Here is a 23,420-nt window from a genome sequence, read left to right on the forward strand (position 1 = left end):
CCCACGTTCCCCCTCCCCACGTTCCCCCTCCCCACGTTCCCCCTCCCCACGTTCCCCCTCCCCACGTTCCCCCTCCCCACGTTCCCCCTCCCCACGTCTGGCAGCTCCTCGCTCTTCCATGAATCCTTGGGGATGCTCTTCCCAACCGAGCCCCCTCTCCTTCCTCCGGCCAGACCCTGGGACCCCCCCCCTCCGCCCCTCCAGCAGCGCCAGAAAGCCACAGTGCGTGGTGCTGGTCATGCACGCCCGTGGCTTTGCCCTCCTGCCTGGCGCGTCTGGTGTTGCACATTCAGCTCTTGCTTATCGGCAAAGAGCAGCGGGGGCCCTTTTGCAGAGAAAAAAGGGAAAATACCCGACAAACGCGGGGTTATCGCTCCACCCCGGCAGGTTTCAGACCAGCGGCGATCACTGATAATAATTGTATTGATCCAAGCCGGGAAGGGATCCTGTCTTATCAGCACCGCACGTACCAGCAGCAGGAAAATACCCCATAAATGCCAGTTTGGGCTCTAATCTGCCAAACAGCTCCGGTGGAGCAGAGTCCAGGCTGTTCGGTGTGCTAATTACCACAGCACGTCCGATGCTCGATCAAGCAGACTTTTAATTGAGCCTCCTGGGTTGATAAAGTGCCACAGGCAGCGTGGAACCCACCTTCCCCCCCGCAAGCGATGCTGTCACCGCCACGGGGACGGGACAAGGCTGTACATCAAAGCCTTCAGCTGTCCTATTAACCCCCTTAACTCAGCGGGGTTTATCGTTCTTTAATAAACGATAAGGCTGAAGCAGATGCGGTTGTTTTCGGGAGACTTTGAATTGTCTCCCGAGCTCCCCCGGGGGAACTCGGCACCGCTGGATCCGCGTGGGTGCTGCGGGTGGAGGAAGGAGGGAGGGGAGCCAGCAGGGAAGGGTGGGGACATCTTATATAGGGGAAGGCTGACCGGCTCTCTGCTCCCAGAAACCACCGACAGCAAGAAGCAGGAACACCATGCCCAAGAAATACACCCTCCAGCAGAGCTCGCCCAGCTGTGAACTGGGTGAGTACCCCAAACACTGATCCCGGCAAGCTCACGCCATCCCTGCAGGGTGGTCTGGCTGATGGGAGGCATCGCCCTCACCCCAAAATACCCTGGGATTTGGGGAATAATGTAAATTTTCCAGCTTCAGGCTAAAAGCTGTTGGCAGCCCACCTCCCGCGAGGTTTCTCGTGCCTGTAGGTGCTTTCGGCGAGGCCGGGCACGTGCGGGTGCCACGCTCGCGTTCCCATGTGGGAGCGATGCTGCCGTTCCGTTGGAATTTCCCTCTCCAATGCCCACGCTGTCAGGTCAGGGGTAACGTTAAATCCCCAACCGTGGAATCTTCCATCTCCTGGATTTCTCCTCTCACTTTTCCAGAATTCAGTTGTTTCGGCAACATCCTGGGACGTTTTGTGTGTTTAAACAATAAGGAATGCAGGTTGCAAAACCTGCATGGATGGGGAAAGCGAGGAGCTGCCTTACCCTACCACTGGCAGCTCTGCTCAGCAGAGGGCTTTGATTTTTTAATGAGCAGCTTCTCCTGTGCGGGTCAGGCTGTCCTGCTCCCTTAGCCCGGATCCCCACACCCTCTCCCTTCTGCTCACGGTCAGGCTGTGCTTCCAAATGGGCGCTCTTGGTGATCCACCATCAAATTACCAGGCTGGGATGGTGGAGATAAGAGCACGGAGCGCTCGTGTGCCACTGGGAGCGATGCCGTGCTGCTCCTGCCACACGCTGCTTCCCGGACTGGCGCATTTCTGGTGAGTCTCACCAATTCGATCAGTTGGTTTAGTTCTTGGGAAGGGGTTGCATCAAAAAAAATGATCCTAAGTTTTCAAGGGAATGTGCAGAGTAAGAGGAATTCTGTGAAAAAGCAGCGCTTCTCTCTGGGGAGGGGAAAAAAACAGACAGAAAACTAAACAAAAGCCAAATCAAGACTGTTCTCCCCCAAAACAGGCAGCATTCTTTGTGCAATACAGCCGTGTTCAGAAATAATTAATGTGTAATTTGTGTCTGCACCCATTTGCTGGCAGCCCAAAATCTAGAAATTTGAGGGTTTGAGGGAAATTTGAGGGAAAAGTGCTGGCGAGGTCCCGGAGGAGCCTGGCTCCGAGGGAGCCGTGTTCCGGGGCGGGAGGAGCCGCTGTGGGAGAGCCCGGGCGCAGGATCAGGGCCTGGCCTGGCTGCGGGTCGAGGAGGGGGCACTGCAGGTGGGGTGTCCCCCCGGCCGGGGACTGCGCAGGGCATGGAGCCCCCCAAATGGGCCCTGTGTGCTGCCATACTGGGGCCCAGGGCCCCCATGGGACTCAGGTCCCCCCCCACTGGGCCCCATGTACCCCCATACCAGGGCCTGGACCCCCCAAGGGGCTCAGTCCCCCCGCCATAGCGCGGCCAGGACCCCCAAGGGGGCTCAGTCCCCCCACACTGGGCCCAAAGACCCCCACACCGGGACCCGGACCCCCCCACATCAGGCCCCGTGTCCCACCATACCGGGGCCCAGACCCACCCAGGGGGCTCAGTCCCCCCCCATACTGGGGCCTGGACCCCCCTCAGGGGGCTCAGTCCCCCCCATACCGGGGCCCAGACCCCCCCAGGGGGCTCAGTCCCCCCACACTGGCCCCCATGCCTCCCACACCGGGACCCGGACACCCCCAAAGGGCTCAGTCCCCCCACATTAGGCCCTGTGTCCCCCCATACCAGGGTCAGCCCCCCCCCAAAGGGGGCTTTCCCCCCCACATCAGGCCCCGTGTCCCCCCACACCGGGGCCCGGACCCCCCCAAGGGGCTCAGTCCCCCCACACCAGGCCCCGTGCCCCCCATTCCAGGGTCGGGCCCCCCCCAAATGGGGGTTTCCCCCCACATCAGGCCCCGTGTCCCCCCATACCGGGGCCTGCGGCGGGGCCTGTCCCGGCCCCGTGTCGCGCGTCCCCAGTCGCACCGAGCTGCGTCACGGGGCGGGCCGAGCGGGGCCGAGCGGGGCCGAGCGGGGCCGAGCGGGGCCGAGCGGGGCCGAGCGGGGCCGAGCGGGGCCGAGCGGGGCCGAGCGGGGCCGAGCGGGGCCGAGGCATGAGGCGGCGGCGGCGGCGGGGCCGGCCGGGGGCGGCGGAGGCGGTGAGCGGCGGGGCTGGGGGGGGGCTCTGGGGGCTGAGGGGGGGCTCTGGGGCCGGGAATGGCGGTGGAGCCCCCCCGGCGATCGCTGGATGTGCTGGGGGGGGTGGTGCCACCCCCCTGGGGTAACGGCTGGAGGGGGCGAGGACCCTCCCTGAGGGGATCCCGGGGGTCCCAGGGGCGCTTTGTGCCGGGGCCGCCATGGGGCCGCTGCCCCCCCTCTCCCCGCACTGCCCCCGTGGCTGGGGCTCGGGGACCCCCGTGGCTCCGTGACCTTGGGGTGTCCCCTGGCCCTGGGGGTCCCTCAGAGGAGCGGGACCCCTCACCTGGCGAAGCCGGGGGGGGGGGCGGCCTGTGCCGGGGGGGGGCTTGGCCGGCCTGGGGACAGCAGCCCCCCAGGGGATGGCAGCCCCCCCAAAGGGGACAGCAGCCCCCCAAGGGATGGCAGCCCCTTAAAGGGACAGCAGCCCCCCAAAGGAGACGGCAGCCCCCAAAGGGATGGCAGCCCCCATGGGACAGCAGCCCCCCAAGGAGATGGCAGCCCCTTAAAGGGACAGCAGCCCCCCCAAAGGGGACAGCAGCCCCCCAAGGAGATGGCAGCCCCTTAAAGGGACAGCAGCCCCCCCAAGGAGACAGCAGCCCCCAAGGAGATGGCAGCCCCCATGGGACAGCAGCCCCCCAAGGAGATGGCAGCCCCCAAAGGAATGGCAGCCCCCATGGGACAGCAGCCCCCAGGGTCCCCCCCTGCCACCCCCCCCAGGCCAGCCCTGCCATCTCTCGGGGTACCAGGGGGTTGCGATGAAACCGCCCCAGCTGCCCCCCACCTCCCCCATGGCCTCAACGCTGTTCATAACGACTTTCCTCAGGGGGCTTGGGGCCCCCAGCCCCCCCCCCCGGGAGCCGAGCCCCCCCGGCCCCGCGCTTTGTCCCCCATCACCCCCACCGAGCCACAGCCCCGCGTCCCGGCTGCAGCCCAGCCTGGGGGAGGAGGAGGAGGGTGAGGGAGCCCGGCCATAGCTCGATGGTGGTTCTGCTGGGCTGGGGTGCCGGGGGTGCATCCCAGGGGGCTCTAAGCCAGAGTTTTCCTTGGAGAAGTGTTGTGGGCTTTCCCGGGATGAGCGCAGCTCCTTAAATGAGCCGAGGGAGCTGTCAAACGAGCTCCGGAGCGCTGGAGTTTGTTGGGAGAGCGGGATGCTGCGGCCGGCGCTGGAGAACGGCTCTGTGCTTGGTGTGGGATGTCGGGAGAGCGGGATGCTGCGGCCGGCGCTGGAGAACGGCTCTGTGCTTGGTGTGGGATGTCGGGAGAGCGGGATGCTGCGGCCGGCGCTGGAGAACGGCTCTGTGCTTGGTGTGGGATGTCGGGAGAGCGGGATGCTGCAGCCGGCAGTGGAGAACGGCTCTGTGCTTGGTGTGGGATGTCGGGAGAGCGGGATGCTGCGGCCGGCGCTGGAGAACGGCTCTGTGCTTGGTGTGGGATGTTGGGAGAGCGGGATGCTGCGGCCGGCACTGGAGAACGGCTCTGTGCTTGGTGTGGGATGTCGGGAGAGCGGGATGCTGCGGCCGGCGCTGGAGAACGGCTCTGTGCTTGGTGTGGGATGTCGGGAGAGCGGGATGCTGCGGCCGGCACTGGAGAACGGCTCTGTGCTTGGTGTGGGATGTCGGGAGAGCGGGATGCTGCGGCCGGCGCTGGAGAACGGCTCTGTGCTTGGTGTGGGATGTCGGGAGAGCGGGATGCTGCGGCCGGCGCTGGAGAACGGCTCTGTGCTTGGTGTGGGATGTCGGGAGAGCGGGATGCTGCGGCCGGCGCTGGAGAACGGCTCTGTGCTTGGTGTGGGACAAGGTTTGGGGTGTCCCAGGCAATATGGTGACCCCCTGCCCCGCCACCCTGCTGTGGGGTCCCACGGCTCAGCCTCACCACTCGTCTCTTTTTTTTTTCCCCGCTTCTTAACCAAAATTCCCACCGTCCCAGCCGCTGCCTTACGTTTTTCAGAGGATGGGTTTAATCCCCAAACCTCCCAGCCGCTGCTAGAATGGAGCTTTTCAATCAGTTTGATTTATTACACGTTGTGAAAATAGGTGAAGGCTCAGGTGGGCGCCAGCCCTCCCCTTTCCACGCTTCCCAAAAGCAGAGGAGCGCGGTGGGGAGCAGCTCCAGGCGCCTTCGGATCAAGCAGGCTGGGGAGGAGAGCCGCTCCTGGCTTCCAGGGGGTTTGCCAGGTGCTGTTCTCCTTCCGTAGAAATAAATGCGTCACGCGATGTTCTTCCAGGGGACCACGCTTGCGTGAGCAAGTGGGCTTGGTGCCCTCCTGCATCCCGGCCATCTCCCGGGCTTGTCCGACCCATTTCGGAGCTGGATGAGCTTTCACCCAGCGGGAGGACACCAGGGATGGGAGCAAACCTGATGGCACAGGCTGCTTTAATCACCTCTGCTCATCGGCGGGAGCATGGGCGAGAGGGGGAGGAGGAACCCCCAGGTTCTCCAGGTTTTCCAGGGCTGGGATCTGGTGGAGCAGATGCCGGCAGAGCGGCATGGGCGTTTGGGAAGCAGGGAAGCGACATGGTTGTGCCGGCAAGGAGTTGCCCCTGTTGGGATGGCGAGCGGTGATGCACTGGGTCAGGGAGGTACGTGGTGCTCAGCGCTGGCCCCGTGCCGCATGGGGAAGCTGAGCTGGAAGCACCGAGCTCGGGTGCTCGTATGAGGAAACCACGCAGCTAACGAGACGTCGGCCCCAAAACCGCTGGAAAAGCGTTAACGGTCACGATGTGCCCCGCAGGAACCGGCCGGAGTTCAAAGCCGGACATCAAACGCAGGGACCTCAATGGCAGGAACCGCTCCCGGCGGGAGACGGCTCCCAAAGCCCCGCGTCTCCGCGCTGGGGATGAGCAAAGAGCCGTGGCCTCCTCGTCTTCCCCCGGCTGGGCTGGGCTGCCTCCGGGGCTCGTGGTGTCACCAGTGGGAAGGAAAAATGATGGGAGAATGACCCCTTGTTCGCAACAGCGGTGCCAGTGTCTGCGCTTTTGATTAAAGCAACCTTGTAATATTCTGCTCGGGGTGTTTTCCCTTATTCCAAGGAATATTCCCGCTGGGAAGGCTGCCATCCTGAATATGGTGTGCAAAGGCAAACCCAGCGATGGTTACGGCAGAACGTGGCCCGGCGAGCCCACGCCTGGCGCTGAGGATGTTCGCAGAGGCGGCGGGTGGAAGGAGCGATAACTCCCAACCTTTTTTTTTATTTTTATCCTGCAATTTCCACATCCTCTACTTTGTGCTGAGAGCAGCGGCGGGGTGTCGCCAGCACCTTTCTTTTGAAAAAGCAGAGGGTGAGCCAGAAGCATCCCTGGGGCGCGGTGTCACCAGCTTTCCCTTGCCAGCTCCCTGCTTCCCGGCCAGCCTGGGAGCCTGCGGAATATTCCGGTCTGGCTCCCCGGGTGGCATTTCCAGCCCCGCACGCCTGGGAAAACCCTTTGTCGGGCTGAAGGAACGTGTCAGGAGCTCGGCAGCTGCCGGCCGAGATAGGGGAACCGATTCTGCTCCCGCCCCAGCTGCGATGTGGTGGCGAGGAGATATAATTAGGGCAGACTGGCGCCGTAACGAACATTCGCCGTGTGATCTTCTTCCTCTTCGTCTTTCTTAATGAAGCGAGCATTTCGCGGGACTTGCCGCCGGGGTAAGCGCTGTTGCTCCTGAAGGAATTGGAATTTGGGGAAAAGGCGGGTTATTGATAATTTTTTTTCCAGGAAAGCCCTTAGGCTCAGCGCTTTAAAAAGGAGCTGCCACGAAAGGACACTGTGACGGGGAAAAGCTTTGCTCCAGCCTTGAGGTTGTCACCATCCAAGCGGGAATTGCGGGAGGGAGAAGCCTCAGGCAGAAGCTGGAGAGGTGACACTCGTCCCCTCCATGGGTGGCACTCGTCCCCTCCGTGGGTGGCACTCATCCCCTCCGTGCACCAGGGTGACACTCGTCCCTTCTGTGGGTGACACTCATCCCCTCTGTGCAGCAGGGTGACACTCGTCCCCTCCGTGGGTGACACTCATCCCCTCTGTGCACCGGGGTGACACTCGTCCCTTCTGTGAGTGACACTCATCCCCTCTGTGCAGCGTTGTGACACTCGTCCCCTCTGTGGGTGACACTTGTCCTCTCCGTGCGCCGGGGTGACACTCGTCCCCTCCGTGGGTGACACTCATCCCCTCCGTGCACCGGGGTGGCACTTGTCCCCTCCATGGGTGGCACTTGTCCCCTCCGTGCGCCGGGGTCCACGGAGCGGTTCGGTGGCAGTTGAAGCCTGGAAGGGGCAGGGGCTCTCCGGGACGCCGATGTGTTTAAGACCACGGTGGTCCCAGCTCTCCATGGTGGCACCTGATGCCCCACGTCCCCCGGCGTCGTGCCCAGGGAGCCACGGCTGCATCCCGCCGCCCCGGTGAGGCTGGGGGGGCTGGGGTCTCCCACCGCCATCCTGCTCTCCCGGAGGAGAGGAGCTGGCTCGCCTCCCGGCCAGGGGAGCGAGCAAAAAAGCGGGATGGGAGATCCCGCAAAACCTCCTCGCTCCGTCACCTCGCTCCGTCACCTCGCTCCACACCGCCGCGGTGGATGCTCCTGCGGCCTCATCCAGGCTCCTTGCAGGTTCCCTGCGGCGTGAGCAGCCAGTGGTGCTGAGCGAGGGCTCCTGGAACGGGGCTTCATCCATCCGGGTGCCGGTCTTGGTATATTTGGGGAGATAAGGAACGACTGCAGCCCTGCTCCAGCCCTGCATCCAGGAACCTTGTCTGGATTATTTTAACCTGTTCTGGATCATTTTAACCCTCTCTGAACTATTTTAACATTTTCTGGATTATTTTAACCTTCTCTGGATGATTTTAACCCTCTCTGGGTTACTTTAACCTTTTCTGGGTTATTTTAAGCCTCTCTGGGTTATTTTAACCTTTTCTGGATTATTTTAACCCTCTCTGAACTATTTTAACCTTCTCTGGATGATTTTAACCCTCTCTGAACTATTTTAACCTTCTCTGGATGATTTTAACCTTCTCTGGATGATTTTAATCCTCTCTGGGTTATTTTAACCTTTTCTGGATTATTTTAACCTGTTCTGGACTATTTTAACCCTCTCTGAATTATTTTAACCTTTTCTGAATTATTTTAACCTTTTCTGGATTATTTTAACCCTCTCTCCATTATTTTAACCCTCTCTCCATTATTTTAACCCTCTCTCCATTATTTTAACCTTTTCTGGACTACTTTAACCCTCGCTGGGTTACTTTAACCCTCACTGGATTACTTTAACCTTTTCTGGGTTACTTTAACCCTCTCTGAATTATTTTAACCTTTTCTGGATTATTTTAACCCTCTCTCCATTATTTTAACCTTTTCTGGACTATTTTAACCCTCTCTGAATTATTTTAACCATCTCTGGATGATTTTAACCCTCTCTGGACTATTTCAACCCTCTCTGGCTTATTTTAACCCTCTGTGAATTATTTTAGGGTGCCCGGCTTGGTTACCCACCGCCTTTGGAGCTGGTTATGGAACCGGGGAATTCATCCTTGAAAACCTAAAGTGGGTTCAAACCATTTCCAGTGAATTCCCGGCGAACATTTTCCTTTTGTGTCCCCACTGAGCCGCTCTCGGCGCGTTACAAGGAAATCTCCCGTTCGTACACAACAGGCTTTGGGGGGGATTCAGTGCTTTTCATCCCAAACGTCGATACTGTTGGTATTTTGACTTGTCCCGGAGGGGTTTGGCTCGGACCAGCTCTGCCCCGAGCCCTGCAGCAGATCCTGGTTCCTTTCCGCGTGGATTACGTTGACAAATAGCACTGATGGCAAGGTTTACCTCCTGCCCTTAAAACCCCCTTCGGATGCGCATGGAGGGTGTGGTGGAGATGCGTTAATCCTGCCTGGGGGGTGGGGGTGGGGTAATTTGTACACATAAAGGAAATTCCATCCTCGTTCCACTGGCTGGAGTTTCACAAGAGGCACCGTCCTGAGCCCGGCTGCTTGCGAACGCTGGTGTCACTTCGTCCGCTGGTGTCACTTCGTCCGTTTGCCCTGGTGCTCCGCTCTCCCCCCCCCCCCCCCTTGTTTCTTTGTGTTGTTGCAACCAGAATTTCCAGGCAGGTCTCTGGGAAAAACAGGTTCTTTCAAGCTGGAAAAGGCCAGGGCAGTGAACCTGTCCCTGCCAGGGGCTGGCGGTCCGGTCGCCTCGTGTGTTGGCTTTGATTCTCCACCTTGACGGGCTTTTTCCCCCTCTCTCCTCCGCAGCCAACGTGGCCAGTCTAAACCAGTTTCCAGGCCAGGGGAACGGTCCCAGCATGGGGAACTCCGACACGGATCACAAGGCGTCCTACGGTAAGACTCGCCTCATGGCACGGCGGGTGTGCTCTCATACACCCGTCCTGCGTTTAATTCATTCCTCTGCCCTGGAAAACCCACCCCAAAGGCTCCCTGTGCCCCCTCCCCACAAAACCTCAGGCTTTGGGACCACCCAGCACATTCCCAGCCCCCTGTGCCCCCTCCCCACAAAACCTCAGGCTTTGGGACCACCCAGCACATTCCCAGCCCCCTGTGCCCCCTCCCCACCTTTAAGCCTCAGGCTTTGGGATCACCCAGCACATTCCCAGCCCCCAGGGCTCGCTCAGCCGGGATGAACAATCTCCCTTGTGCCGGCTGATCCCTCCTTTCCGCACACACAGACGGGTAGCCCTAAATCCATGATGTGAGGGGGTCTGCTGTGCCGTGAGGGGGTCTGTGGGCAGGGCAGGGAGCCCTGGAGGTGTTTGGGAGGCCGGGAAAAGGAGGAGGGGTCAGCTGGAGTTTGCCGTGATGATGCAATGCGGGACAGGACGGTAAAAGCTGCCCTGGGGTTTCATCCTGCTGGCACAAGGGCTGGGCGCTGGAAATGCCACAGAGGGGGAGCAGCGGTGAGTGGGGGGCTCGCCTGGGGAGGGGGGCAGGGGAGGCACGGGGGGATATCCCACGTTGGAACGCGGAATCCGTGGGCATGCAAGTTTTCATTGCTGCGCGCCCTTCCCACAACTCTACAAACTGTCCTGAAAATCCTGCTGTGCTGGCTCCGCCGCCGGCGCCGGGGGAGAAGGGAAAACCCTCAGGCAGGCTCCCGATCCAAACAGGTGCCCCGCTGTGCGTCCCGGGGAGAAACGGGATGCAGCAGGGTCCTTCCAGGGCCGAACGGCTCACCGGCTGGCTGTCCGGCCGGGAGAGCCCGGGATAACGCTCCCTCCCGGGTCCCTCTCGGATCTGGCTCGTTTCAGCCCCGGTTAATCATTACGGTGACTTAATCATTACGGTGCCGCCGCCGCCGCCGGGCTGGCTCTGTTACAATTAATCTGGATAAATAAAGGAGCCAGCGGAGGAGAGGCAGCACTGGGGAAGGCAGCGGGGTCTCCGAGGGGGGATTTACAGCGCTTGTATCTTATTTTCATTTGATTTTCTTTTCACAGCCCAATTAGCATTAGCTGTGAGGGCAGCCCAGGCTCGTTTTGCTCTGCCTGGGGGTCTTGCCAGTGTTTCCAGGGACCCTCACTCACTGTTTCCTTCCCCACTCCGCTGTCCCCGCAGAGGACGCGCCCGGGGAGCACGGGGACGTGCTCAGCACCATCTCCAGCAGCATGAACCCGCTGCAGCCGCCGGCCGCCGCCGAGGAGCCTTTTACCACCTACTTCGACAGCAAGATCCCGATTCCCGAGGATGAAACGGTGAGTGCAGCGGGGCTCTCCTCCCTCCTCCGCTCCCTCCTGACCACAAAATCCAACGGGAAAAAATCTCTCAGCACTCAGTACTCCCCTGAGTCATTCCCTGGGTGCTGGTTCCCCTTCTTGCCTGGATTGGGGAACCGGGGGAGATGAGTGGAGCAATCTCCCATGCTTGCTGTAGAGTTAATGATTCCTGGCCCAGGATTTGTCTCCTTGGAGCCGGGAGTTGGGCTAAAGAGCAGAGAAATGTCTTTTTTTATAGCCCCAGGGGGGAGAACCTGGGTTCTTTGTTCCCTTATCAGGGGAGTGAAGAGCATTGTCCCCTTTGAGGGGGGTGTCGGTGCCCTCTTTGCTTTTGGTGAAGCAAGAGGCAGTGTTTCCAGCTGCAGGATGCCTCTCCCACCCAAATTTACTCCAGCCTGGCCTTGGCTGTCCCAAAATCCGGTCCTTAACCCATTAGGTGAGGACCAGGGATCACTGGAGGGTTCAGGATGGGATTAAAGACCAGGCTGATCTCACCAGCACCATCCTGCTAGGGCGGGGATGGAATGAAACCCAAACCCTGGCCGTCTTTGCCATTTTGGCCGCAGTGTAGCTGCGGTGGCCCGTGGGGACGCGGTGTCCCCTGCGTGAGGAGGGGGCTGCGCCGCAGGGCTGGCTTCTGACGCTTCCGTCCTCTCCCCTCCGACAGCATTCCTGCTTTAGCTTCCGCAAGCTCTGGGCGTTCACGGGGCCGGGCTTTCTGATGAGCATCGCCTACCTGGATCCGGGCAACATCGAGTCGGATTTACAGTCCGGGGCTGTCGCGGGCTTTAAGGTCAGTGTGGAAACCTGTGGATTTCGGTGCTGGGCCAACCGCGGCGCCGGCTGCAGGTCAGGGCAGGAGCACTGCTGCTGGTGCTGGCGCTGCTGGTGCTGATGCCGCTGGTGCTGGTTCTGCCAGTGCTGCCGGTGCTGCTGGTGCTGGTGCAGCTGGTGCTGCTGGCGCTGGGGCTGCTGGCGCTGCAGGCACTGCTGGCGCTGGTGCTGCTGGTGCTGCTGAGCTGCTGGTGCTGCTCGTGCTGGTGCCTCTGGTGCTGCTGGTGCTGCTAGCGCTGCTGGTGCTGCTCGTGCTGGTGCCTTTGGTGCTGCTAGCGCTGCTGGTGCTGCTGGTGCTGCTGGTGCTGGTGCCTCTGGTGCTGCTGGTGCTGCTAGCGCTGCTGGTGCTGCTCGTGCTGGTGCCTTTGGTGCTGCTAGCACTGCTGGTGCTGCTGGTGCTGGTGCCTCTGGTGCTGCTGGTGCTGCTAGCGCTGCTGGTGCTGCTGGTGCTGCTGAGCTGGAAATGTCACCGAAATCGGGAATCAAACCCCTTAGCCCCACTGCAGCATGAAGCAGCGGGCGCGGCGCTCCTTTCTTGCAGCGCAGGGTGCTCGGTGGCATCGCCACAGATCAAGCACCAAGCACACCTGCGCGGATTCTACCGTTATATTTATACACAAAATTACAAGGCTGTACACTCCCAGTTACAATGATTGGTTAGTGATTTGCATTTAATTGTAATATCTGCTGTGTCATCCTTTTCTGTTATTACGCTTGCGTAGGGGAAGGGTCTTCACCTGGCCAAGGGTCTGCTTGGCCCATGGGCAGATTTTTAGTGTTATAACGAAGGGAGTTCACTTCAGGACACCTTACAAGTAAGTTTTGTTGCCAGGTTGGACGGCTGGAGATCACCCTTGCCAAGCTGTCCAATAACTCATCCCAGACACAATGGAACCTGGGCGCCCTGGCTGTGGTCTAGAGAGTAAGGACTAAGAGTATTATGGTCTATAGCATCAGGACTTGAAGTGGCAGTCTCGGATAACAAGCAGCACAGCGGTCCAGACGTCGTTGGTTAATAAGTGCTGACATCATTCTAACGTGGAGGCGAACTCCTTAAAATCAAGATGCTCCCATAGCCAGCTGTTTCACAGACACAAACTATAGAAAGATTCAGTAAAACTTTAAGATAGTCTTAAATTATAACAAATAAAAAATAATATAATAATATAAATAATAATAAAATACAGTCTTAAGAAAATCTTGAGATAAAAAACCACCTCTGAGAAGGAGAAGGGGAGAGTGAGGCTCTTATACAGCCTCTCCGGCTGTGACTCCTGGCTTAATACGCACTTAAATCCTTCCCGTGCTGGCTCCAGACACATAAAATACCCTCGGAACGTCAATAATGTGTATTTTTAAAAGCAGGTGATTCCTAACGGTGCACGTGGGGCGCGGGCGTCCTAGGAGAGCCGGCACCCCGTGCCAGCCGTCCCTTCTTGCTGCCCCAGCGCACCCACTCCCATCTCCGTGTCTCCCGCAGCTGCTGTGGGTGCTGCTGCTGGCGACGGTCATCGGGCTGCTCCTGCAGCGGCTGGCGGCGCGGCTGGGGGTGGTGACGGGGCTGCACCTCGCCGAGGTCTGCAACCGGCAGTACCAGAAGGTGGGTGACCTCCCGGGGCTGGGGGGTGGGGGGCTCTGGGGGGGTCCCGTGGGTCTGGGGCGGTGGGGGTCCCTCGCCTGGGGCTGGCAGGTCTCAGGGGACGTGGGGGTGTCCCTGCTGCCCCTGAGGTGCCAATCCCATCTCGGGAAGAAGCGTTCCAGTCGTGGAAATATATTTGCATCGTCACGTCTTGCCGGACTGTCCGGGACGCGGCAGGGTGAAAGCCGATTTCTGCTGGTTACGCTCACGGCTGGAGGAAAGGCAGATGTAGAGGGAGATTTTAATTGCAGCCCTCTTAACGAAGGGCTCGTTAAGAACCTGAGCTGTCAGAGCAGATGGGGGGGGTCCCGGCGGGTCCCGGCGGTGGCTTCACCCTCCAAGGGCAGCACAAAGAGGGGGGTGGGCAGTGTGTCCCGACGGCTGCTGGGGAATCGTGGAGTCGGGAAGAAAAGCCAGAATTCCAGCTTCCCTGGGCTGCTGCTGAAGGGATCCTGGGGGGAAAAGTGGGAAAACTTCAGAGCAGTTCCGCGGCTCTTGCGTGTCCCTGCTTGAAAAACCTTGGTGGTTTGTCTGCGAAATCGCTCGGTGTCACCGTTGGGCTGCGGCCGAGTGACGTTTGTCCCTTGGGAAAGGGCTGGGGATGTCCCCAACCCCGCGGGTTTGGTTCTCATCCGCCTCCTGAGCCTTTGTCATTGCCGTGACCGTGCGACACGTGGCTGCTTGACACGACACCCGTCGCCAGCGCCTCGGTACGCGGAAACAGCCGGTTTCGCTCTCGAAAATGAGCGAAACGTATCGAGGCGAGGAATTCGGGTTGTGGGAGCGACCCGGGACGCTCCTCCGGTGCTTCCCACTGGATTTTTCCCTCTTTTTGACCTTATGGGCTGTTTCTTTGCCTCGAGGTTCCTCGGATTATCCTGTGGCTGATGGTCGAGCTGGCTATCATCGGATCCGATATGCAAGAAGTCATCGGCTCCGCGATCGCTATTAACCTCCTGTCCATGGGGAAGTAAGTCAGCGGCAGGAAGCGAGCGCTCCCCTCCAGAATTAAGAAAGCGCCGCCGTGCGTGCCAAAAAAAGCCTCGTTTATTTCCGCTAAATCCTCCCAAATAAGTTCGTTGCAGGGGGTGATTCAGCTCCGCTGGACGGGCCCTTGTGGATCCCTCAGTCGGAAGGAAAACTGTGGGTGCTGGTTTTTATTTGAGCTGAGACGCCCCAAAATTGGGCTGGCTTTTATTTGAGCTGTAACTGAGACACCCCAAAATTGGGCTGGCTTTTATTTGAGCTGGAGCTGAGACGCCCCAAAATTGGGCTGGCTTTTATTTGAGCTGTAACTGAGACGCCCCAAAACTGGGCTGGCTTTTATTTGAGCTGAGACGCCCCAAAATTGGGCTAGCTTTTTTTTGAGCTGAGGCCCCAAAATTGGGCTAGCTTTTATTTGAGCTATAACTGAGACGCCCCAAAATTGGGCTGGCTTTTAGTTGAGCTGGAGCTGAGACGCCCCAAAACTGGGCTGGCTTTTATTTGAGCTGAGACGCCCCAAAATTGGGCTTTTATGTTATATCCCTAATAAAGAGCTACCAGAAAGATGTCCTCTCCAGCCAGGAAGTCTGGAAACGCTAACAGGACTGGAAATTGCATTTTGATACCAAGTAGCTATTAAAAATCACACTCACGCATATAATTCTCGGCATCACCATGGGATTTGCTCTCGGGATTCGGGGCGGGAGCTCTTGCCTGAGCTCTTTGTGCGAAAAAACCGACTTAACGGTGTGTCATCTCAGGCTGCAAACAAACCCTGGGGCAATTCCAGCCCCAAAGAGTTTTTTAATTAAAATTCAATTTAAAAATATAAATTAAAATTTTTTAAAAATGAAATAAAGAAATAAATTGGGGGCTCTGAGGTGGTGGTGTGGCTGCTGGACGAGGTCGAGGGGTTTTGTGACGTCTGCTCGTGCGTGTCTCTCGCAGGATCCCGCTGTGGGGCGGCGTGCTCATCACCATAGCGGACACCTTCGTCTTTCTCTTCCTGGATAAATACGGTAATTTCTCCCTCTGGATTCGGGCAACTAAAGCAGAGGTTCAGCTTTTCTCAGTTTGCTGACGGTCCTTGCTCGTCTGGCAGGCTTGCGGAAGCTGGAGGCGTTCTTCGGGTTCCTGATCACCATCATGGCTCTGACGTTTGGCTACGAGGTACCTGCCGGCCGCGTCCCCACTGGCACTCCTGGGCCACCCGTGCCCTCTCCCCCACCCCCCTGTGCCCAAACGCCACCGAGACACGGGGCTGGACACTTAAAATTCGGGACATTTGAAGCTGGCAGTGTGTGGCCGTCGCCTGCTGCCCCCCCGGCGTGCCGGTGGGCGCACACGCTTTGGCACAGCGTCCCCAGTTGATCCAACAACAGGCAGTTGCCACACCGTGGTTTTGTTTTTACCAAATTTGCCACTTTTTGGCTTTCGAGCACCTTCAAGCAGGCAGCCTAGGTGGCTGCAGCGCACCTCATGCCACAACCCCCCCCTTTTTTTTTTTCTCCCCCTGCCCAGTACATCACGGTAAAGCCCAGCCAGGAGAAGCTGCTGCAAGGGCTGTTCATCCCCTACTGCCAGAACTGCGGCACGGAGCAGCTGGAGCAAGCCGTGGGCATCGTGGGCGCCGTGATCATGCCCCACAACATGTACCTGCACTCCGCCTTGGTCAAGGTAAGCAGCTGCAGCGGGCAGCGTGTGCGGGAAGGGGATGCTGGGGGCTGGGAGGCGCTGGGAATTCAGGGATTCGGCTTTTCCTTCGCTGGGGATGGAGCAAACCCATCGCTCGTTCTGCAGACGGGGGGGTTGGCTTTTTCTTCCCTCCATCACGTTCTCCTTCCAGCCCGTGGCCCGGCGTCACTTTACCACGATATAATTAACAGCTGTAAGTCACACAGCCCCAAATTCCCCTTTCTGACACCTCCTGTTGTCACCGTCCCTGCTCAGTCTCGGCAAGTGAACCGCGCGAACAAGCGGGAAGTCCAGGAAGCTAACAAGTACTTCTTCATCGAGTCCTGCATCGCCCTCTTCGTCTCCTTCATCATTAACATCTTCGTCGTGACCGTTTTCGCTGAGGCTTTCTTCGAAAAGACCAACGCGGACGTGGTGAGCTGGGGCTGGGGGACCGGTGGCGCTGAATTGGGGCTGGGTGGGCAGAACTGGGGCTGGGTGGGCAGAACGGGGGCTGGGTGGGCAGAACTGGGGCTGGGTGGGCAGAACGGGGGCTGGGTGGGCAGAACGGGGGCTGGGTGGGCAGAACGGGGGCTGGGTGGGCAGAACGGGGGCTGGGTGGGCAGAACTGGGGCTGGGTGGGCAGAACGGGGGCTGGGTGGGCAGAACGGGGGCTGGGTGGGCAGTACTGGGGCTGGGTGGGCAGTACTGGGCTGGGTGGGGCGGAACTGGGCTGGGTGGGCAGAACGGGGGCTGGGTGGGCAGAACTGGGGCTGGGTGGGCAGAACTGGGGCTGGGTGGGCAGAACTGGGGCTGGGTGGGCAGAACGGGGGCTGGGTGGGCAGAACTGGGGCTGGGTGGGCAGAACTGGGGCTGGGTGGGCAGAACGGGGGCTGGGTGGGCAGTACTGGGGCTGGGTGGGCAGAACTGGGGCTGGGTGGGCAGAACTGGGGCTGGGTGGGCAGAACGGGGGCTGGGTGGGCAGAACGGGGGCTGGGTGGGCAGAACTGGGGCTGGGTGGGCAGAACTGGGGCTGGGTGGGCAGAACTGGGGCTGGGTGGGCAGAACTGGGCTGGGTGGGCAGAACGGGGGCTGGGTGGGCAGAACGGGGGCTGGGTGGGCAGAACTGGGGCTGGGTGGGCAGAACTGGGGCTGGGTGGGCAGAACTGGGGCTGGGTGGGCAGAACGGGGGCTGGGTGGGCAGAACTGGGGCTGGGTGGGCAGAACGGGGGCTGGGTGGGCAGAACTGGGGCTGGGTGGGCAGAACGGGGGCTGGGTGGGCAGTACTGGGGCTGGGTGGGCAGAACTGGGGCTGGGTGGGCAGAACGGGGGCTGGGTGGGCAGAACTGGGGCTGGGTGGGCAGAACGGGGGCTGGGTGGGCAGAACGGGGGCTGGGTGGGCAGAACGGGGGCTGGGGTGGGCAGAACTGGGCTGGGTGGGCAGAACTGGGCTGGGTGGGCAGAACGGGGGCTGGGTGGGCAGAACTGGGCTGCGTGGGCAGTACTGGGCTGGGTGGGCAGAACTGGGCTGGGTGGGCAGAACGGGGGCTGGGTGGGCAGAACGGGGGCTGGGTGGGCACAACTGGGCTGGGTGGGCAGAACGGGGGCTGGGTGGGCAGAACGGGGGCTGGGTGGGCAGAACTGGGGCTGGGTGGGCAGAACGGGGGCTGGGTGGGCAGTACTGGGGCTGGGTGGGCAGAACGGGGGGCTGGGTGGGCAGAACGGGGGCTGGGTGGGCACAACTGGGCTGGGTGGGCAGAACAGGGGCTGGGTGGGCAGAGGGGCAGCTCCGGGCCTTGTCCCTGCCCCTGGCTCAGGATATTCTCTGCCTAAAGCGGGGGAAAAAAGCCTAGGGGTGCTGGCGATTTCCATTTAAACCAGTCTGAAGAGGCAGCCAGCACCCTGGGACCCCCAGCACCCGCTGGTTGCCCCCCGTGCAGCCTTTTCTGCTCATCCTCACTGAGCAAACCCACCCCCCTGCCCCTCGCTGCCGTTGCAGAGCGACGTCTGCAGGAACGCCAGCAGCCCCCACTCCTCGCTCTTCCCCAGTGACAACCAGACGCTGCAGGTGGATATCTACAAGGGGGTGAGTGAGCTGCTTCGTTTGGGCCAGCGGCGAGTAGGAAAGGCGGCGACCCGTGAAAGGATCGCCAAAACCAGCTGGAGATCCCCGGGGATCCTTGAGCTGAGCAGAATTAGCCCTTTGCTAAGGGGGGTGCATCGGAGCTGACCCCAGACCCCCCCGTTGGCTGCTCCCCCTTTTTAGCAGCTTGGTCAGGACAAAGATTTTCCATCCCGAGCCTGCTCGGTTGAAGCTGCAGCCCGGGAGGTGCTGCCTGAACCGCTGCCGACGCGGGGGATGCTTTTCCCTCTCCTTCCAATGGATTATTCCCTCCCTTCCCACTCGGTGCCCGTGACGGAGCCGGTGACGAGGGGGATTCGCCCGCTGTCCCCTTTCCCCGCGGGGGTGACACGGTGACTCTCCGGCAGGGCGTCGTTCTGGGCTGTTACTTCGGCCCCGCCGCGCTCTACATCTGGGCCATCGGCATCCTGGCAGCCGGCCAGAGCTCCACGATGACGGGGACATACTCGGGGCAGTTCGTTATGGAGGTAATTAGCGCTCAGCGGCTGCCCGCGTCCCTCTTCCCATATTCCCCAGCCTTCAAAGCTCCTCCTGATGATTCCCCTTCCTCGGACGCGCGGCTCTCGCTCCATAAAACTCCCTGAGGTTTCCAATCCTGCCCCGAGCCCCTGGGAGCCTCCCGGCTGTGCCCACCCGGCAGCTCCTCGGGATTTTTCCGGCAGGGCTTCCTGAACCTGCGGTGGTCCCGCTTTGCCCGGGTGCTGCTGACCCGCTCGATCGCCATCACTCCCACCCTCTTCGTCGCCATCTTCCAGGACGTCGAGCACCTGACAGGCATGAACGACTTCCTAAATGTTCTCATGAGCCTCCAGGTGAGCAGCAGCACCCGGTGGGGGGGCAGATCCCAGGGAGAAAGGACCTGGCGCTGGATATTTCGGCTTCTGGTGCCCAAGTCTCCAAGGATGCTTGGGGACAGGGTTTAGCGTGGGGCTGGGCAGCCTGGGGGTGAGTGGTTGGACCTGATGGTCCTTCAGGGTCTTTCCCAACCTCAGCGATTCCATGGGGATGAGCGGTTGGACCTGATGGTCTTCAGGGTCTTTCCCAACCTCAGCGATTCCATGGGGATGAGCGGTTGGACCTGATGGTCTTCAGGGTCTTTCCCAACCTCAGCGATTCCGTGATTCTCGGGGTTTGCAGGAGCAGCTGAGTGGAGCGAGTTGCTGTCGGGAAACGCTGATGGGCTGTGGGGGGTGGAGAGGATCAGTCGGGCTCCAAAATTCCTTTTGGAAATTTCAGAATTCCTCTGGCAATTTCAGAAATTCAGAAATTTCCAGGGGGAAAACTTGGACTCATTTTACGAGCAGCTTTGGGGCAAGGCGGTGGGGTGTGAGCGAGCCTCGGGTGTCCCTCCCTGCCCGTACCATCACAGCGATTCCCACTTTTTTTTTTTTTTTTTCCTGCTTCTTCCAGCTGCCGTTCGCCCTCATCCCGGTCCTGACGTTCACCAGCCTGCCCAGCGTCATGAACGATTTTGCCAACGGATTGTAAGTGCCAAGAGAATCGCTTCTGAGCAGGAGATGGCGCGTGGCTCGCCTCGGGGCACGTGTTTCAGTCCTCTCCTCACCTCCTCACCTGGACCTAGAGCATCTCCCCCCCATCTAGGGGGGGACCATCTAGGTCTAGGAGGACCTAGAGTCCCTCCGCCTCACCCTGTTCCGCTCTGGTTTAACTGGTAGGTTCTGGAAGGTCGGCGGTGGCCTCCTGATCCTCCTGATCTGCAGCATCAACATGTACTTCGTGGTGGGCCTACGTCATGTCCTTGAACCACATGGCTCTGTACGTGGGCGCTGCGGTTCTCAGCGTGGTCTACCTGTCCTTCGTGGCCTATCTGGTAAGTCCGGGTCATGCCCAGGCTCCCGGCAGGTGGGATGAGCTGGAGGAATTTTGGGTTTTTTCTTGTTCTTCTATCAAGACCGACAGTTCTTGATGTTCTATCAAGACCGACGGTTCTTGATGTTCTATCAAAGACTGTCGGGTTTCAGAGCCCTGGGAGTCACCAGCAGGGTCAGATGTGGAAGTTGAGGCTTTTGTGGCCGCATTTGCGTGGGAAGCGGTTTTGTCCCGTGCCTGCCCACCCACGCAGCCCTTCCCCCGCGGTTCTGACCCTCCCTCGCTCGCTCTTCCCCAAAACCGCCTCGGTTTAACGTGGCAGCAGGTGGAAGGTTGACGGAGACCTTGGAATAACGCAGGTTCCTCTGGCCGTGCCCGCGTATTGCCAGGGGTGGGATGAGCGTGGAGTCACGGAAGGGTGTGGGTTGGAAGGGACCTTAAAGACCACGCAGTTCCAACCCCCTGCCAGGGGGACCCCCCCCCACCAGCCCAGGGTGCTCCCAGCCCCGTCCAACCTGGCCTTGGACCCTTCCAGGGCTGGGGCACCCACAGCTCCCCAGTGCCAGCGCCTCGCCGCCCCCACAGTAAAGAATTTCTTCCCAACAGCTGCTCTACATCTCCCCTCTTGCAGTTTAAAGCCACCCCCCCTGCTCTGTCACCCCCCTACCCCCCGTAAGAAGCCCCTCCCCAGCTTTCTTGCCAGCCCCTTCAGGCACTGGAAGCCTCCAGAAGGTCTCCCCGGTGCCTTCTCCAGGCTGAACCCCCCCCCAGCTCCCCCTCACAGCAGGGGGGCTGCAGCCCTCCGAGCATCCCTGTGGCCTCTGGACCAGCTCCAGCAGGTCCCCGTCCTTCTGCCGGGGGCGCCCAGAGGGGGAGGCAGCGCTGCAGGGGGGGTCTCAGCGGGGCAGAGCCCCCCTCCCTCGCCCCCGGCAATGCGCCCCAGGGGACAGTTGGCTTTCTGGGTGGCCAGCGCCCGCTGCCGGGGTCACCCCCAGGTCCCTTCTCCGCAGGGCGGCGATCCGTCGTCGCTCGTCGGCCGGTGCCCGCCCTGGGGGTCCCCCCACCCCCAGTGCAGGACCTTGCACCTGGCACATGACGCCCCCCCCGGCCTCTCATGGTCCCCCTGGATGGTCCCCTTCCCCCCAGGGTACCACCCCCCCCAGCTCCGTGTCATCCACAAACATCCCGCGGGCGCACTCCATCCCCTGTGTCCCCAGTAAAGCTGTTCAGCCATACTGGTCCCAGTATGGACCGGGAGGGACCCCCACTGGTCACCAGTCTCAGTACCACCCCCCAGCTCCGTGTCATCCACAAATGTCCTACAGGCCCAGTCCATCCCCCCCATCCCGTGTCCCCAGCAAAGCTTCAGCCATACTGGTCCCAGTATGGACCATGAGGGGACCCCCACTGGTCACCAGTCTCGGTACCACCACCACCACCCCCAGCTACGTGTGATCCACAAACATCCCCGCGGGCGCACTCCATCCCCTGTGTCCCCAGTAAAGCTGTTCAGCCATACTGGTCCCAGTATGGACCATGAGGAACCCCCCCACTGGTCACCAGTCTCAGTCCCCTTCCCCCAGGGTACCACCCCCCCCTCCGCAAACATCCCGCGGGCGCACTCCATCCCCTGTGTCCCCAGTAAAGCTGTTCAGCCATACTGGTCCCAGTACAGACCCTGAGGGACCCCCACTGGTCACCAACCACCGCATGGTCACCCCAGGACTCCTGAGGTGCCACCACCCTGCCAATCCCTCCCCCCCCCCCGGGCGCCCCCCTCCCCCCCTCGGTGGATCACCCCTCCCCGTCTCCCTGCGCGATCCCGCGGGATCCCTGATCTGGGCGCCTGTTCCTGCTTGCAGAGCTGGCTGTGCCTGGTCGCCCTGGGAGCCTCCTGCCTGGCCTGCGGGGAAAACGGTAAGCGTCACCCGGACCCTGCTGACGGAGGAGTCACCTTCCCACTCCCGCTAAGTAGCGGGCGGCGGTCCCGTACTCAGCGAGTAGCCCTCGGAGCCGGGGCACTCCCCTGGGACACGCGCCTGGAAAACCAGGAAAAACCAAAACCAACAGCCCCTGGGATGTACGTTTTGGGGAAGGGTCGCGCTGCTGCGATGGTCCAATGCGGCCGTTTGCTTTGCTGAGCACCTCGAACCACGCCGAGGGGGGGGGTGGGGGGTGGGGGGGTGGGGCGATGCCTTTCCCGTTTTCCAGACAGGGATGCGGAGGGAAGCGGCACGGAGAAGCTCCGTGTCCCGGGTGGCCTCCGCCTCCAGCTTCCTCCCGTCTTTACACTAAAACCGGGATGCTCCATCCCTCCGCGATTTCATCCACGTAGCAAAAACACTGAGGCTCCGGGTAGTTGCTCCAGGTAGTTGCTCCAGGTAGTTGCTCCAGGTAGTTGCTCCTCGGTTGCTTAAACTGGAAAATCCGGAAAAATAAGCTAGGGAATTCCCAACGCTGCTCCGGCACGGCGCAGTGACACTACATCCAGACCTCCCTCCCCTGCCGCCGCCGTGCCTCATCTCATTTTTTCATTTTTTTTACTTGAAAATCCTCGCGATTCCGCGTGGATCCCCCTCCCCCCCCCCCCCCGCCAGGGAGATGTGAAGCCGCAACACCGCAGCGGCAGGATCGTCCTTTGGGTCCTTTACCCCCCCCCCGGCCCCGGCACGTGATTTTGGTGCTCAGCAAAGGAAACGGGGCGCGATGTTCGTGGGTATTTATGGATTTCTGGATTTATTCCCATTTTATGTGATTCACGGAAACACTTTGCTTCCCACACCCCCCGCAGCGCGTGGCTCGGGATGGCCGGGAATGCCAAGAGGCTTCTCCTGGGGGATCGGTTTTATTTACCGATCTTTTAAATTCACTACAAAACCTCGTGGCCCTCCTCGTTAGCCCTTAATGAGTTTTAATTATCTCTCTGGGAGATGCCTTCACCTGGAAGGCGACTGATGTAGCCACCGGTACGTTTTGCTGCTGCCATTAAAAAAGGTCCGACGCTTCTCCCCGGCCCCGGTGGGGTGTCGGGGGTCCCGCGGCGCTTTTCGGGTGATGAGAACCGGGGTGTCGGGGGCTGGGCCGGGGGGTCCCAGGTTCCCCCTCCCGGAGCCGCTGGAAGCCGGAGCCGGCCGGGGCGCGCTCAGCCGCGGCTCCGCCAAGGGGTTTGACGCACCAAACTGAGTTTGTGGATCGGGGTGGGATGGCCGGGAGATTCCCAGTGGATTCGGACCGAGCCCGGCTGGTTCATGCCCGCAGCGGGGGGCTCAGCACCGGCTGTGCCGGCGCCGGCATCGGGCTCCGCTCCCGTTGGCGCATCGCAGTCCCCCTCCGGCGCAGCGCCCGGGCCGGGGGTTGGGGTGGGAGAGCCGGGGGTCCTCAGTGGGCTCCAGCCTCATCGTTCACGAGGTTTTCCCCGGGAAATCCATCACCGTCCCTCCGCGGTGGGGCCGTGCCGGCCAGGGC

At 60.8% G+C, this 23,420-nt stretch overlaps 2 protein-coding genes and 1 long non-coding RNA gene across 3 annotated transcripts; 2 read left to right on the forward strand and 1 right to left on the reverse strand.

The window, feature by feature from the left end:
• Window positions 1–581: 581 nt before the first annotated feature.
• LOC130141166 (uncharacterized) lies at window positions 582–3,118 on the reverse strand. The gene is made up of 2 exons (XR_008818994.1): window positions 2,898–3,118; window positions 582–1,900 (listed from the first exon to the last, which is right to left on the reverse strand). It is a non-coding gene; the product is annotated as an uncharacterized LOC130141166 (long non-coding RNA).
• On the forward strand, window positions 950–22,961 carry SLC11A2 (solute carrier family 11 member 2). The gene is given in 17 exon segments (XM_056321866.1): window positions 950–1,034; window positions 9,377–9,463; window positions 10,694–10,830; window positions 11,519–11,644; window positions 13,166–13,285; window positions 14,188–14,294; window positions 15,257–15,327; window positions 15,411–15,478; window positions 15,830–15,985; window positions 16,259–16,417; window positions 17,982–18,068; window positions 18,473–18,592; window positions 18,788–18,937; window positions 19,536–19,609; window positions 19,802–19,868; window positions 19,870–19,956; window positions 21,818–22,961. Coding segments are annotated over 17 exon segments (1,944 nt in total). The 5' UTR covers window positions 950–985; the 3' UTR covers window positions 22,097–22,961.
• LOC130141156 (50 kDa spicule matrix protein-like) lies at window positions 3,977–6,167 on the forward strand. The gene is made up of 2 exons (XM_056321894.1): window positions 3,977–5,743; window positions 5,896–6,167. The coding sequence occupies exon 1, from the start codon at window positions 4,313–4,315 to the stop codon at window positions 5,189–5,191; it is 879 nt and encodes a 292-aa protein (XP_056177869.1). The 5' UTR covers window positions 3,977–4,312; the 3' UTR covers window positions 5,192–5,743; window positions 5,896–6,167.
• Window positions 22,962–23,420: the final 459 nt, after the last annotated feature.

The sequence above is a fragment of the Falco biarmicus genome, chromosome 19 (genome assembly GCF_023638135.1).
Source record: "Falco biarmicus isolate bFalBia1 chromosome 19, bFalBia1.pri, whole genome shotgun sequence".
NCBI lineage: Eukaryota > Metazoa > Chordata > Aves > Falconiformes > Falconidae > Falco > Falco biarmicus.